The sequence below is a fragment of the Leptosomus discolor genome, chromosome 4 (genome assembly GCF_034619465.1).
Source record: "Leptosomus discolor isolate bLepDis1 chromosome 4, bLepDis1.hap2, whole genome shotgun sequence".
Taxonomy (NCBI): Eukaryota; Metazoa; Chordata; class Aves; order Leptosomiformes; family Leptosomidae; genus Leptosomus; species Leptosomus discolor.
This window is the reverse complement of record NC_141394.1, coordinates 46,747,167-46,763,975: the sequence shown is the minus strand read 5'-3', so window position 1 is coordinate 46,763,975 and position 16,809 is coordinate 46,747,167. Positions and strand designations below refer to the sequence as shown.

Genomic DNA, 16,809 nt, shown 5'->3' with positions numbered 1-16,809 from the left:
CAGGCCCCTGCCATGGCCCTTCCCTTCAGGCAGCCACCAACTCCCGCATTCCCCTGCCCCGGGCTCGCCGGTAGCTCTCGCTGCGCGGGCAGAGACCTGAGCCCCGTGAGGGGCCGGGCCCGCCAGTACGGGGAGCAGCCGGAGCACACGCCGCTCGCTACCTTCGTCCTGCACTTGGGGTACTCGTGGTCGCCGGGGAGCACTTTGAAGGAGATGGGGACGCGGTCGGCTCTCCGGTTGGCGCAGAAGGCGTCCCACACGGCCCGGTGCACGGCGTTGTACACCACGTCCAGGCCGGTGAGGGTGACAAACGCCATGGGCCGGCAGCAGAGCTCCACCGGGAAGTCCCACTGCGTCGGGGTCATCCTGCGCACGGGCAGGCGGCCTGCGAGGCGGCAGGAGGACGGCTCTCAGCGCGGCGCCTTTGCGGCCCAGGCCGGTTGCTCCTCCCCGGCCCGCCCCGGCTGCAGGGGCTCCCCGCTGCCCCGCCGGGCGCTGACACGGCGCCGTGGACGGCCCCGACGCCGCTCACTGCCGCGGGCTGGAGCTTGGCGCCGGCAGCGCCTGCCGGGACCGGCCGCGGGTCACGGGAAGCGCCGCAGGCAGGGCGAGGGAGGGCCGCCGCCTCAGGAAGCGAGCGACGAGCATCGAAGGGCAGCAGAAGCGACCAATCGGCGCCTCGGCTGCACCGCCGGGCCAGTCACGGAGCGTCCGCGAGATACGTCACTGGCGAAGGAGCCAGTTAGCTAAAGAGGGAACAGAGGAGAGACTAGAGGAGCCGGCCAATAGCAAGACAGCGAGGAGGTGACGAAGAGAAGAGGGGACCAATAGCAGCGAGCGACCGGGTGCCCTGTGCTACCCTCGGGGGAGGTGTGTCCGTCGGGCGGGGCCTCTCGGGCCTCCCCGTGAGACACCGGCGGGGCCGCGCCGCGCCACCGAGGCCCGCCCAGGCCCGGCGGCGGCGGGAGGGAGGGATCTCCACCCGCTGCCTCCCCCGCAGGGCGCGCCATGGCTGCCAACGAAGACCAGGAGGTGAGCACCAGGCCCTGCCCGCGCTGAGCGGGCAGGCCGTGAGGCGCCGCTGCTTGAGGGAGAACCGGCGCAGGAGACTGCCCCGCAGCGGACCCGGGGCCGGCAGGGAGCCGCCATGTGGGGAGCGGGGCCTCGGAGGGGAGGCGGCCCGGGTGGCGGGGCGCTTGGGCGGGCGGGGAGGAGGGAGGCGGGCGGCGGCAGTGGCGGGGGGCGGGGGAAGGGCGCGCAACCGGCGGGGCCGTGCAGAGCTTCGCAAGCCGACCGCCGTTGGGCGTGAGCTTCGTGTTCGGGCTGAAATTGGTAACCCCCTTCTCTGCTCCTTGCTGCAGATGGAGCTGGAAGCGCTGCGCTCTATCTACGAGGGAGACCTGTGCTTCAGGGAGCTTAGCCCGGTTTCCTTCCAGTACAGGGTGAGGCAAGGTGGAGGTCTGAGAGTTGCTGCAGCACAGGCTTCGCCTTGAAGTTACTCTGCTGTCTTGTAGTTGACGTACCAGGGGTTTTCTAAAACAAATGGGAATTGGATGTGCAGTAAAGGGTAGATCCGTAGGCCGTTGTTTCAGGGTCCTTGGTATGATGATGTTTGATATAGCACAATGCTTCACGTTTAGGAACCTTCTCCCAGTGTGGGTTTATTATCCCTTAGCTAGGCATCCTACTTAATGTGTCCATGTACTGCACAGCTATAACTGTCAAACTGGCTGAAGGAGCCAGCATACTGAGCTATACTTAAACTGGCTGGTCAGAAATGTCACTTATAGAGTCTTCTATATGTAAAGCTCTGAAACTTCCTCGTTGCTCAGTTGCAAGGTTCTTGTCTCTTGTCCATGCAGTCTCTTGTCCAATGTAGTTGACATGCCTCATCTACCTGCTAAAGAGAAAATCCACAAAATGCTTTGGGCGTGTGCACTGGTACGATCTGCTCAGGAGGGACATACAGGGAGTGCAGAGCTTGAGATAGGCAGTTAGATTCTGGCATGAAATTCTTGCCACTTTTCTCAAATTTAAACACCCGGAAGTTCTAGGCATGGACTGAGGCAGATCTTTGGACAGGGAGAGAACTTTAGTGATGAAAACTTAGGCACCCATGAGATAGAAGAGAGACTTCTGAAAATGCCATATGCCTGTACTGGGGAGGAGGCATCTGAAATCACCTTTTTGTGACTTCTCAAGTAATTTCAGAATAACATCACTAATTGTAATGAGATATAGGTCAATTTAATTAATAGCACTTGTATCCCATCCATGTAAGTGCAGCCTTCCTTCATGGATAGGACCATTCTTAGTAAAATTTATTTCCTCAAAGAGTAAATGTGACATGCCTACAAGTCTACAGTATATCATGCTACATTTTACTAGCTTTGGTCATTGCTAATTTTTCTTAGACAAAAAATAATGGTCAAAAGTTAGGAGAACTCAATTTAAATACTGTAAAACTTAGTTCAGGCAAAGGCAATAATACATCGTTCCCATGAAGAAGAATTTGTATTACAGGAAGACATAACATAAGTAAGTGCATGAGAAGGTAAGGTAGACAGAATTCGTATGCCATTTTTCTAAGCCTCATGTCTCACATGTGTCTCACGTACAGAACACAGCTGCTCTATAATCAGTGTGCTATGAAATTGAGATTAAAGAAAGATTTTTCAAATACTGAGAAAATGTAGCAGCAGCATTTAAAGTAAGGCTACCCAGTTTTTAGGTTGTGCTGACAAGAAGGAGCACGGTCTCGCAGCTTTTCTGTATGGATTTGCTCAGTATGCAAACTGCTTTCCTGAGAGAACTGTAAACCTTACTGTCACTTCTCTTCTTGGTAGCAGTGGGAAATGGACTGCAACACTGTATATGATTTCTTGAAAAATGTTGCAGATTCTTGGTTTAAAGTCTTATTTATTTCACTGCTAAAACAGATGCTTCTGAATATCAGTGTCATGGATTGACCCTGGCTGGATGCCAGGTGCCCACCAAAGCCGCCCTGTCACTTCCCTCCTCAGCCGGACAGGGGAGAGAAAATATAATGAAAGGCTCGTGGGTCAAGATAAGCACAGGGAGATCACTTGGCAGTTACTATCATGGGCAAAACAATCTCGACTTGGGGAAAAACCCCTCAATTTTTTACCAATCAAATCAGAGAAGGGTCATGAGAAATAACATCAGATCTTAAAAACACCTTCCCCCCACCCCTCCCTTCTTCTGAGGCTTAACTTTGTTCCAAATTTCTCTACCTCCTCCCCCCGAGCAGCTCAGGGGGATGGGGAATGGGGTTTACAGTCACTTTTATCGCACGTTGTTTCTGCCACTCCTTCCTCCTCTGGGGGAGGACTCCTCACACTCTTCCCCTATTCCCCTACTCCAGCGTGGGGTCTCTCTCACAGGAGACAGTCCTCCATGAACTTCTCCAACGTGAGTCCTTCCCATGGCCTACAGTTCTTCACAAACTGCTCGAGCGTGGGTCCCTCCCATGGGGTGCAGCCCTTCAGGAACAGACTGTTCCAGGCTGGGTCTCCCACAGTTTCACAAGTCCTGCCAGCAAACCTGCTCCAGCCTGGGCTCCTCTGTCTCCACGGGTCTACAGGTCCTGCCAGGAGCCTGCTCCAGTGTGACCTTCCCACGGAGTCACAGACTCCTTTGGGCATCCATCTACTCCGATGTGGGGTCCTCCGCGGGGTGTAGGCAGATATCTGCTCCACTGTGGACCTCCATGGGCTGCAGGGGCTCAGCCTGCCTCACCATGGTCTTCACCACAGGCTGCAGGGGAATCGCTGCTCTGCTGCCTGGAGCATCTCCTCCCGCTCCTTCACTAACCTTGGTGTCTGCAGGGTTGCTTGTCTCTCACATTCTCACTCCTCTCTCCGGCTGAAGTTGCCATTGTACAGTAACTTTTTCTCTTTCTTAAATACATTGTCCCAGAGGCCATTGCTGATGGACTCGGCCTTGGCCAGCGGCGGGTCTGTCTTGGAGCCGTCTGGCATTGGCTGTATTGGACATAGAGGAAACTTCTAGCACCTTCTCACAGAAGCCGCCCCTGTAGCCCCCCCATCTACCAAAACCTTGCCATGCAAACCAAATACAGTCAGTTAGTCCATGCTGCCAAAACAGACACTGTAAATAAAAACACCAACTTTTTTCTTTTTTTTTTTTTAAATTTTGAAGTACAGCAGCCTTCCCTTGATTAGGACTTTTTTTCTGGCTACACTTCATTCCACGTAATTTGAGGAAGCCAGGTTTTGACTATTCTATTATGAGGGAAACAAGGAAGTATTTCCAGGTGGTTTTAGAATATGGATTTAACCAACTTTGTTGCACTACTCTTCCAAATCCTCGTGTGAAACAGTTATTGCTATTTGTATAGTATGCCTTTGGCAGCACCTTTACTGGTTTTAAATTTAAAAAAAAAAAAAAATCTTCATTTCAATACTGTCTTGTGGTTTGTTTTCATATTGCTCTGAGCTTGGATGCGTGGGGGGGAAAAAAGAAGGCTTCATCTTTTCTGTTCTCATAGATGATTGTATCATATTTGTCTTGCAGGTGCTACAAAGAAGCATTCAAAACCAAGCAATTAAAAAAAAACATAAAGAGAGCTTTGAATGTTTCTGTTGCTTTTCCTAGGATGAAAACTGCAGAGTAGAAGTTAATATTGATGTCAAATTTAATACTTTTTCTAGATAATGGTTTTATTTTCTAACTGATAACTTTATGAAAATAATTGTTATCTTAAGGAATTTGTATATCCTTAAAGAAGTGAAAGACTTGCGTATTGTCATTGCAGTCCTTAATAAGTGACTGGAAACTGTTGATTTATAAAGTTTTTCTTTTCACTTCAGATAGGTGAAAGTGGAGATCCCAAAGCTTTTCTGATAGAAGTTTCTTGGCCAGAAACATATCCACAAACAGCACCAGTCATATCGATGGATGCTTTCTTCAACAACACAATGTAAATATTTATGACAGCTTCACTTCCTAGCCTTGTATATGGGGGCTTTTTGATTGACAAGCTTTTCTTCATCTGTCTAGATTATAGTTGAGTTTTATGATTTCTTTTAGATCTTCAGCTATTAAACAAAGTATATTGGATAAGTTAATGGTAGAAGTTGAAGCGAATCTTGGAACTGCTATGACATACACACTTTTTGAATATGCCAAAGATAATAAAGAGGTGTTCATGGAAAATCAGCCTGTTAACACTGTGGTAAGTAGATAAATTCAGATTTTAATCTCTTGCTTTTAAAATTGAAAAAAAAATATATTACAACTCTAAATACTTCATAGCCCTGTCTTTAAGTTGTTCATCAGTGTATTGGGTATACACGTGTTAGTGGTTAAACAGTGACACACGGAGCATGGTGCCACAGTGCTTAGGGGTTGTAATTGTTATATTTCATTGTTATTTTGCTGTTATACCAAAATGTTTGTGGGCTGCAGTTTTGTCCCACAGAGTAACATAAAAATGGAGATTTGGAGCAGAAGCAAAACTAAAGAGAGCTGAAGTGGAGATTAAAGGCGTCTGTTGGGGGTGGGTGGGTGTGGAAAATTAGTGTAACCTTCCTGGGATGCCATGGATTGCATAAGTGCACCTCCAGGGTCTTGAATGAGTCAGGCTGGGGCTATTTGTGGCTTCTGTGTTGTGTGAGGACATTATTGGCCATTGTGGTGCCACAGATTTGCTTCAGGGAAGAAGGAATGGTTTCCATGTTTGGGAAGTCTGAATCCCTTCAGACTAAATCACACTCCATGATTAAATTTAAAAAGTGTAAGAGGTGCCTTTGCAGTTCTGAAAGGGAATAAATCCAGTCCCCAACATGTGTTTTTTAAAACTTCAGTCATGATTATATGTTGATTAAAAGCTGCAGACTGCTGACAGCATTCCTTCTTTCTGACAGTCAAGATATTTCAGTATGTCAGGTTCTGTAATCAACACAGAGGTATCTGTGGAACTGATATGCAAAATATTGACAACCATTTTTATCCTTCTCAGACTTCAGTAAGCAATAGTGTTGCAATTGGGACTCCTGATCTGCCAGCAAGTAAGAAAAAAGATAAAAGAGAGCAGTTATCCAAAACCCAGAAACGAAAACTAGCCGATAAAACAGGTTTGTTCACTATAATGTTGTTTTGTTTGAGCAGTATGAGAATCCAGATTTTATAGCAGTGACAACTTGCTAGAGTCAGAATCAGTAGTCATTTGCATAGAAGATTAACTACTTTAAGTCTGTGGCCTCTGTTTTGCTTGTTTTGGATGAATTATTCTTGCCTGAGATGTTCATTCTGGTCAAAGCAACTTTCTACAGAGTATGGATTTCAAGATGTCTTTGGTTTTGTTTTATTTTTTTTATTTCGATTTGTGACAAAAGTAAAATTTAAAAAAAAATTCTTGTGGGAGGAGAGCATTTGGGACTTCTAAAAATTCACTTTCAACAAAAGATGTGGTTTATTGATGGGCCTTTGTAAATAAATTGCATTATTAAAAATGTGATTTCGAAATGAAAGTATTTGTTTTGGAACCCAAAATAAAACATTTAATTTTTAGTTTGTGCCTTCAAGGTAGAGGTGTTTCTGCAGATACTTTATGCTTTCAATGAAATTATACGTTTTTGTTTGAAAAACGTTCAATATTTCAACTAATCCCACTGATGACTTTTATGTGTTCAATCTTAATTTTTAATAATGATCTGGATAATATTATCCTATTGCAACAATAAGTTGTACGCTGTGATAGCATATATTTTACGTAACCTGATGTATAATTGGCAGATTAAATGTTGACCATATAAAGGAAAAGCTGCGTAAAATTTTGTTCTTTGACAGAATGCATCATTGCTGGTCAGCCCAGCTCATGCTGGAGTTGCCTTCTAAATTAAATGTCAGAGGAACTGAAGTGGTTTTATTTAAGCAGAATTACTTTGAAGAACAAGATGTGTTTAAGACATTTATAACTATTTTTGTCCTCATGGCTTTGTAGTGGAGAAATTAAGGTTTTTGGATCTTTAGAATTTTGTGGTTTGATTTTAAAGAAAGATAAAGATTCCCCTTAGCTTGTGTGTTGAAAATAAAACCTTATTCTGCAGATAACAAAGGGGAGCTGCCACGAGGATGGAACTGGGTGGACGTAATTAAGGTAACATGAATGCATTATGTACAGTATTATGAAAATATTACATATGTACATTGAAAATAATTTGTACTTACATCTGAAGGAAACTAATCAAATTTTTTTCTTGCTTTTCTTCCTAACTTCATTTGGATTTGACTGTGGTGTCTGATTAATTTCTGTATGTGTCCAGCATGTAAGTATTTTGAAGTTATCTTTTTTTTGACGTTACAAAGATTTGCAAGAAATAGTAAGAACTGTTGCACATTTTGTATTCTAATTTACATATTTCTTAAATGCTTTAAAATGCTTAGTCCTTCTGAGTATTGGAGTCAGAAGGACTTTGATTCCTCTTTGAGCTTTGTTGGTTTAGTATTTCTTTTTTATTTATTGAGCAATTAGATTTTAATTTTGTGATGAAGGAGCTTTGCTAGCCAAATGCACTGAAAATATTTTGTCTTCATACGGCAACAAGATGTAAAATAAAGTTAACCTGCCAGGTTCTGGAGGGCAATGGATAAGTAAGCAGAAAAAGGGAGCTCTTTCAAGTGGGAGCACCTTGCTGCCTCCTATAAGCCTGAGCATTATCTGCTGCAACTCCTCCAGCAAATAATTGTTTTCTACTTGCTCCCTCAGCATTGATTTCTTCCACTCTCCTGTCTTTGCTGCTTCAGTGTAGCTGATTTCACTGTAGGAAAACAGTGTAGCTCCTTGACAATTTTGAAAGCAAACTATTTTATTTTACACATCTGTAAGTAATTCTTGATGTAAGACCTAACACCAGTTCCGATTGTTAAATAAGAGCAAGTGAATGATCGATGGTGATTTTGGGCAGAGTCCTTCTGAGTTTGTCATGGCTATTTGAAGTAGATGTCTTGGATTCCAGACAGATTTCGCAACAGATGCACTACATTTAATTATTATAACCTTAGCATTAAAAAGTGAGAAGTAGTAAGCTAATGTCTCTGTATTGTGTGAATTTCTATATGGGAATTCTCTCAGAGATGTGTGGAGATGCTTTTTCCATTACTTGATCTTTTTTATTTTGGAGAGCTGGTAACGGAGTCTTCAAATTAAATAGAAACAGTACCCTGAGGTTTTTCTGGGGTTTTGTGGTGGTGCTTTTTTGAAATCAACTTTCACATTCAGGAAGTAAGCTCATTTGGTGTTTAAGCTTAAGAAATAATTTTTGATGCTTTTCAGTCTCTTGGTACAGTAGCACAATCAGTCTGTATTATTAATTAAATATGCATGTGTTCTATGTAAGATGGAGATAATTTTGCTCTTGTTTCCTAATAAATGGAATGGCAGTCTAAACTTTGAATACTTTCTTTTTGTGTCTCTTTTATAGTTAAGCAAAACTGGTTCTAAAGATGATGAATAAAGGACTTTGGTACAAGGAATCTCCACCTTTTAATACAGTGCAATTTTGGGTCACCATCTTTCTCTTAATGACTTTCATATTTGTTGAAGTAAACTTTTATAAAGCTCAATTTCCTAACTTGCAAACCTAGTCACACAAGTTTATCTAGAGACTATGTGGTCTTCTTTGGAAAAAAAACAAAACAAACTTGCCTTAAATGAAGGTTAGAATGTGACAGAGGATATAGAGAGCCAATGTGGTGAAGTGAATAGTGCTATATGCAGTGTTTATTAATTTATATTTTACTCTGTAGTAAAATCCTGTTATAGTGAGCCAAATGATACTGTAAACATTTCCTGATGTTCTTATTCTAATTGAAGAAAAAAGCACTATAACAGTGATTGGTCACTTGACAGCATAATTCATCAAAATAAATTATTCCATGGAAACAAGACCTTTGTCATTTGTTTATCTAATATGTGTGTAGAAGGAGAACATAAAAATTGCAATACAGACTAGAGCTTGTGGTCCCGTTTTCTCTAGTTACTGGCTGAAATAGTAAATACTAGCAAAAGCAAGGCCAAATATTCTAGTCTGCTCAAAAATCATTGGTTATATCAGGGGTATGTCGTCTTTATTCTCTGCAATACCCATCTGTTAGTCTTTCTCCAGTGTGCATCTTTACGGATGGTTGGATGTCTGAGGGGAGGGAAAAGTGCTTTCTTGCATGTGTCTCAGTGAGTGTTGGGATTTTGTAGCTCTTTCGCTGGAGAAATGGGCATTCCTTGGAGGAGTTTGCTGACTGTGTGGTGGGACAGTGGAAGTCAGCACTCTGCCAAATATATTGGGAGAACTCTTTTTTTTTTTTTTTTCTTTTTTTTTTTTCCCCCTAATCTGCTCTCTTGTACCAGAAAGAGAAGTCATCTTTGCTATATGAGTGGTTACTGAATACAAGATGCCTTAATGTCCTTTATTATTTTTGTTTGTTTTGAGATGAACTTTAATAAATGCTTATTTATCTGCTGTGGTATGTGTTTATTTTTATAAATTTGTGTATGGTCTACTGCACTTGTAGGGCCAAGTTTGAACTTGCGAAGGATTGTCTTTTACAAAGAAAGTATTTTTAAAGATTGGTGGAAGAATTGTACCTACCCTCTTTCAGTATATGTTCACGTGTTCTTCAGGGTAGCCGTGTTTGTTACTGATGTGAGGGTCAGTCATCCCACTGAGAGTCACAGGAGAATACCCAGTACATTCAGTACATGCAGGAAGTGCAGTGTCTCTTTGAAAAAGCGTGCTGCACACGGTAGGTCCAGCCTTTGGTGAGAGGGAAGTTAGAGGCGCAGGCTGGATGCTCTGATCAGTGATGCTGAGAGCCTTTGTAACCAATAGAGGATCATCTACATGACTGTCATATTAGGACTTCAGTTGGTGGAGTGGAAGTGTTTATGCTACTGTCTGTGTCAAGAGAGCTTATATGCAACATACATTAATATAGTTCTCTTAAATTCTCTTAATTATTTCTGTTTTACCAAAAGAAGATACACTAAGTATGTTGCAAAATTACTGCTTGTCTTTAAATGAAATGTTGTGGCTGCAAGTGAAGGAAAAAAAAAGAATTTGTTCTGTGGTTTTCACTCTTCAGAAGAGACTGTTAAGAGATCTGAAAGAAATACAGTCTGTACTGCTGTCATCCAGCAAGAAGCTGTACTTTTTACTGAAACACTTGAGTTATAATTGGTAAATGTACGTGCTTCCTCAGTAAGGAAAATACTAGTATTTCTTAAAGAATTCTTAATTACAGAAAGTTATGATTTCTCTTTGAACTCAACTCACATTAAGTAAAAGCTGCTAGAGTACACAAGGGAGGACTTTTCCCAAATGGTGCAATCTTGCTTTGAAATAAACTGGAGGCTCACGGCTGCAATCTGAGCAAGAGTGGCTGGCAGGGAGTAACACTGCGGGGAGAAGTTGCTCAGTAGTACATGGAGAGCCTGTAACAGGGAAGGGCATTTAGCTTTAGTCTCTGACAGCATCAGAATGGGCAGGACTTTCTCTATTCAGAACATCCAAGGGGAATTGACTTGTCTTCACTGGTATCCTTGGTGTATAAATCAAGTTGCCATGACAATTTATCTGAATAGATTAGTTAGGGAGGGTAGGGGAAGGACAAATAAGAACCACATCTCTTGCTTTTATAATGTCCCTGTGTGGAACGGCAAACATGTTAACCTTGTGAAATGCCTGATTTTTTTCAGCTCCTAATCTGCCTATAAATGACACACTGTTGTGAACATATCCAAGCAATCTCCCCTGGTTCTGTTAGTAAATGTGTGTGTTTGGAAATCTACTTTCATGGGAAATATTTTGCATTGGGAATTTTTGTATTGGTTCTTTGTTTCTGTGTAAATTTTGAAAGGTAATTTGTGCTGTTAAACCATTTTTTCAGATGATGTGATGGTTGTGGAACAGGGTCATCTAGGTACTTGATATTATGGAGAGGCCTGAGCACTGACAGCTGAGGGGAGGGAAAATGTAATCATTCTTACCAAGAAAGGCACAACTGTAAAGAGAGCTCTTGACTACTGAGGGAATTCTATACACTGTTGAAAAATGCACCACCACCACCTTTTTTTAAGCAAAAACCTACTGATGGTGGAAAAATGGTGGTTTAGGTTTTATTTCAGTAGGGCAAGAGTCCCTTGATTGTAGGGCTACACCACCTATTTAAATTCATGGGTTTTGCAGTAGAGCTTTTGTTGGCCTGAGAAGACAAGTGTCAATACTAGTAACAGTAAAGTAAAAGTAGCAAGTGTCCAAAATACAGGATGATTGAAAAGGAATTAAAACTTTCCATACTGCATGGATACTAATTGCCTTATGGAAGCATTAGTTGAAAGGGCTTTTTAAAAAAGTGCTTTTTATCTATAGTGTTGTTGCAGTAACCACTTTGAAATCCCATCTGATCAAGCATAGATTACTTTTTTCCCTTTTTCAAATTTGTCTCTGACAATCGTTCCTTGGAACAAATTTGATGCAAGAAAAATGAGGGGCAATACCAATGCGTAAATGAAGTTTAGGTTTTTTAACTGAACTTTAACTTAAAATATTTCTTCTCTTCAGTCTTTTAGTATATATTTGAATTGATTAATATGCCTAATGCCTTTGAAAATTAATTCATTTTAAGCTATGCATTTTTCTTTCAAAACTTTTCCCAGCCGGCTATCATTTTGTGGTTTGTTTCTCTTTCTCTTCCCCCCACTTCTTTTTTTTCCCCTCTGCCAGTCCTTATGGTGCCCTGGAGTACATCGCTAGGCAGTGCACTTTCCAGCCTCAACTTACAGGAGCAATTAGCATAGGATCTGTGCAGGTTTTGCTACACAATGATACGGTATCTCTGAAACACAGTGACCTCTTCTGAAAAATCTGTCCAGCTCTTTCTGTTGTTGATACAGGTATTTGAATAATAATAATAATAACAAAAAAAAAAGTATGGCAGGGGCAGAGGAACTGTCACTATTGCATTGGTATTTTTTACTTTTATTTCAGATGAAACTTCAAAGAAGTTTTTAGTTATATTTGCATGATGTTAAATACGAGTTCATCCCGTGCTGTTAGTACCAAGACCAAAGATGCTCCATTGCACTGTCATTTATCGAATCCCAGGGATAATGCAGACTGCCTTGCAGTAGGTTGGGTGGAGGGGTGTCAGCTGTGATTAATCAGCAGTGTGTACCTCGCATACGCTGCTCACCCCCTTGGTCACCCTGGCACAGCTGACACTGAAATCAAGGCTGCTAATGTCTGCAGTACAGCTGCAGCTGGTTGTACGTGGGGTGGATAGATAAAGCCTGCCCAACTGATGAGCAAATAGATTTTGGTGAGTAAAAGAACAGTAGGAAAAAAGCCAGCATTTCTTCATAGGTGGGCCTTTGGTAGAAGTGTAAACGTAGGGGGACTATACACCTTTCATCTGAGGCAATTCAAGTGGTTTTGGGTTATACTGTGAACTTTGTGCTTCGATTGAATCATTGAACTGGTCTGAACCAGAAATAGTTCCCCTTTGGAAATTGTTTCCTTCAACTATGTTTTGTGGCTTGTAGTACAGCGCTCTAAGCGCTTGTATTTAATAGCAGAACGAAGGGTGAAGGAAACATTCATTCGACAGATAAAATACCAGAAGTGTGAGAATTCTAGGTGGATGGGAGGAGGAAGTGGAGGGGGAAAAACATCCTCGTGTGCAAAACTAGAAGAGCATAGGGGATAAAGCTTCATTGCTGCAGGACAATATAACAAAAGAAAAGCTAAGTTTATGGTTGCAGAGCTATAAATTCTGGCATGAGGTTGGGTTATGGTAAAAGACAAGAGGAATGTAGATTTTCTTTCTGTCACTGTCACCTGTTCTTTCACCAAGATTTGGCTTCATCTCAGAATGGGGCTGCTCCATAGTCATGAGAAGAATTTCTGTTTGACTGTTATGTTTCCTGTTACTTTCATTCTGAGCCCATGGAAGCAACCTCTGAAAGTCTGGTGTACTCTTAGAAACAAGTTATGACAAAACATATTGACTCAACACTGGAAAATCATGTTAGAATATTTGATATGGATGAAAGAAAGAATTAACTGTTTCTCTTCTCCCTCCTTCAGAGCAAAGTGAGGAGTGACTCCAAACAGCTGAATTACCCAAGATGTGTGAGAATCTATATCCAGACACCAGTGTCTTATGTCTGACTGAAAGTTTGTCCGTCTCCTTTAAAGTTTTACACAACTATCCCATGCTACTGTGTTTGAGCATTCATGGTTGTGGTTCCTACAGTAATATGTGGTTTAAGTATTCATGTTTACAATAAGGCAGAAATCTGAAAACTCTTACTGTGGCTGCTTACTGCAAGTTGCTTATGTTATGAGATGGGACAAGGTCACAGCAATGAGGGAGAAAGTCGAAGTATAATTGCACAGCCTTAGTGGAGAGTAATGGTGTTATGTGGTTGTCTCTGAGGGCATAATTTCTTTTGCAGTATCTCTGTTATTGGTGATGATCAGTGAAAGGGAAAAGTTTGTCTAGGATGAATTTGGAAGATATTCAAGAAAAGATAATCTTTTCCTTCTCAAACAATTACCTGTTATAGTGTCACTGAGAGGTGATACATAGTCTCTCTTCAGAGCAGGATCTTCCTTTAAATCAAGTAAATGTCTCTGTCAGTAATGTGTTTTATGATTTCCTGCAGGAAAAACAAACATGAAGAAAGCATTGCTTTCTAAAGAGCTGCTGTCTCCACTGTAGGGAGCCATTGCATCTCTCTTTATAGGGAAAACTATGGTTCAATTGATCTTGAAGAGAGAGAGAGTTTATAATAGTACAGGGAAAATGTAGCAGCCCATTGATAAAAGTACATAGCCTCTATAAATGGCTAGAAAATTTGCACAGCATTATCAGTTTTATATTTGTCTCTAAAGATCAGCACTAGAATATTACCAGGTTTTAGTTAACTGGCGTATAGCATGATTGTGATTTCCCCCCCCCTCATGCCATGTGTCTTCAGATGGTAAAAGTACAGCATGTAGTACAGAAATTTATTTCGTAGATTAAAATAGTGCTAAACCTCCAAATCCACTCAAAGGAAGGAACCAGTCTTACTCAGAAGTAAGAATGTGCCAAAATTAAAGCTGCCTGTGTCATGCTTATATGAAAAAGAATGCATATGAAGATTTTTTTTTTCTGTGATTACATGCTTTTTGGGTTTTGTTTGTGTTGGTTTGATTTTTGTTTTGGTTTGGTTTGTTGGTTTTTTTTTCCCCTGGTAGTGTCCAAGCAGATGCTTAGTGCTTTTCTCCCTAGTGTCCCTGTTAGTAGGAAAGCAGTACAAAAACCTGACTTTTAGTATGCTCCTAAATCTGAAAAGGGAAGAAAGTTTTCACTTTGTAGATACAAATACAGTAACAGAACTGTCCTGGAACAAAGTGGACATTTGAAACAGGATGACCAGATATAGAGGCAAATGAATTTGCTTTAATAAAACTGACTGGATCTAAGTGGCTTTAGTGCCTGTTTCAGAGTCTGTCTCCATGCAGTGGATCTGTGACATATAACTGCTTATGGATAATTATATAGCTACAGTCCATGTGATTAAGCATTGCTTTCAATAAATTTGTGTAACAGAAGTCAGTGCAGATTCTAATGTATTGTTGATAAGCTCTACTTCCATCCCTTTTCATTTGGTGGAAGGAGAGGAGATACACTGCTTACTTCTCTGGGACAAAAGAAATCCACATGTATACTGTCAATGAAGGCTACCTAGACTTGGTTAATAGGCATTACAATCGGTCTGAAAGAGTTAAAAAGGTAAAGTTCTACCAGATAATTGCAGTACCTTATATGAATTTGAATCCACTATTTTTGTATAGGCCTTTCTTTGTTAACTTGCTTATTGTGATGTTTAAAAATGCTCTGAGCGCAAGCAAATAGATTAGCTTATTAGCTAGGGTGTGTATGTGTCAAGTAACTGTTTAGTCAGATGAGTTCAAGAGCAGTTACCTTGTCTTTCCTAATTTCATGGCATGATGAGAGTTCGCTTAACTCTTTTCATGGTGCGTACCTACAGATAATATTCCTCCCCTGCTTTTCTTCCCAGCATGAGCAAAAAATGGTACTCGTCATCACTGCATGTCTCCTTCACAGCTTTGATATAGAAAGGTATATTGGGTGGGGGAGGAAGAAGAAAATTAATATAAACTATTGACTGGTACTGATGCCTCACACCTGGAACTAATTAAGATAATCTGTGTCACATTGCAGGCTACAATATGTCTCCCTTCTGATTTATTTTCTCCTTTTTTAAATGTATATACTTGAGGCCTCTGTTACAACCTCTGACTGGGAAAGATTGGGCAGAATCTTTTTGTGATCATCACAGTAATCTATTTCACAGACACAAGCCCCACCCTGTTAGATGCTGTATCAATGAACTCAAAGGAAGCAGTGGTGGCCAGTGTCTTGCAGGATCAGGAAATGGTGAAGAAACGTGTTCTGTGAGGAGGCACATGCTAAATATGAAAAGCAAACACTGAACTTCTTTGGATATCTGTTCAAGGAGAGAAGATGACAGAAGTATTGAAGAGGTGAAAGAAGGAGGGAAGAACAGCTTGAGTTCTGGAGCCTTAAGAATGTGGTTGGTTACTCTTCTAAAAAATACAGTTGATAAACGTATGTTGCTTCTCCGCGTGCTAAACCATCTCTAAGATATTTTGGAAGATGATAGAATATTTTTGAAGGTGTTAATGATAAAACATTAAGTGGAGGAAAGAATGTCACTAGAAGAAAGTTATACACAGGAGCAAATCTGGAAATTTTCATTTGAAGCTGTGAGATTCTTCGATACCAAGCAAAGGCATTTTCCATTATGTGAAGAGCTGGAGACGACTCCAAAATCTGGCCTCATCTTTCCTGCCAGATTTTGAGTAGTTTAATTTTTTGACCGTTGCAAGCTCAGAATTTTGTCTGCTGAAAGGGTCGTGCACAAAACTAGGATTTAGATTTACATTTTGTACATGCAAATTTGGTAATCAGTATTTAAATCTCCAATTAAAGTGTGTGTCTTGTGAACAGAATGTTTAAAATGTGATTTGCCATACTTGTGCCTATATGCACAATCTTGGTAAGGTCCATCATGACATCATATCACTGAAGTTATGAATGTAGGAAGTATATCCCCTGTTAAGAACATCTGTCTTATTTGAGAAATATTTATCCTCTGACGGATTCAAAGCTTTTGTTGCCATCAAATTCAGCAAAATAATCAAAACTGCAATGGCTTTTTATTACAACAACCTGATCTCATTAGGCTTATTTGTGCTAGAATCAGAGACAGAAATAAATGCATTAATGGAAGAATCCTTTCCTGAATTGTACAGTTACTGTAAAGAAAGAGGTTGTAACTCCAGCTGATGGAACTGAGGTGGGGGCTTCCAGGTGGTGTCAGAAGTGATCACCACAATGTTTTACTACATCTGGAAATCCTGACGTGTGAAGACATCAAACATTTATTGTAAGGTTTTGGGGATCTTTTTATTTAATTTTTGAATTCAATTGGATTTATATTTTTAGGGTACAATAAGTGTATTACTGGTTTTATTATATAAAGAAAGGGCATATTGTAAACCTAGAATGCAAAAGAAGGATGGATAGTGAAGCAAATTCTTGACTGATACGCACTGTAAGAAACTTGTTAGGTTGGGTTTTGTGCTGTACGTAAATTGGGATTGTATTTGTCTCTTCCGTGTATGTATTCCTTTTTTCATTGCTTTCAGGTTTTTGTTGGGTGAAAGCCTG

General features: G+C 41.3%; 2 protein-coding genes across 2 annotated transcripts in view; one reads left to right on the top strand and one right to left on the bottom strand.

Annotated features, from left to right (window-relative positions):
- TRAPPC11 (trafficking protein particle complex subunit 11) overlaps positions 1-365 on the bottom strand; it is a 32,104-nt gene extending 31,739 nt beyond the window's left edge. Inside the window, exon 1 of the mRNA XM_086463820.1 lies at positions 162-365. Within this exon, the coding sequence (XP_086319946.1) occupies positions 162-365 (204 nt within the window). The remainder of the gene's footprint in view (positions 1-161) is intronic.
- Positions 366-977: 612 nt separating this feature from the next.
- On the top strand, positions 978-8,990 carry RWDD4 (RWD domain containing 4). Its single transcript, XM_086464175.1, has 8 exons — positions 978-1,032; positions 1,362-1,442; positions 4,854-4,963; positions 5,074-5,218; positions 6,005-6,119; positions 7,095-7,144; positions 7,311-7,313; positions 8,469-8,990. The coding sequence occupies exons 1-8, from the start codon at positions 1,009-1,011 to the stop codon at positions 8,499-8,501; spliced, it is 561 nt and encodes a 186-aa protein (XP_086320301.1). The 5' UTR covers positions 978-1,008; the 3' UTR covers positions 8,502-8,990.
- The last annotated feature ends 7,819 nt before the right edge of the window (positions 8,991-16,809 follow it).

Coding starts and splice junctions, on each gene's coding strand:
- RWDD4 (XM_086464175.1), top strand. CDS start 1,009: ATGGCTGCCAACGAAGACCAGGAG. Junction 1,443..4,853: donor CGGTTTCCTTCCAGTACAGG/GTGAGGCAAGGT, acceptor TTTTCACTTCAG/ATAGGTGAAAGTGGAGATCC. Junction 6,120..7,094: donor AAAACTAGCCGATAAAACAG/GTTTGTTCACTA, acceptor CTTATTCTGCAG/ATAACAAAGGGGAGCTGCCA.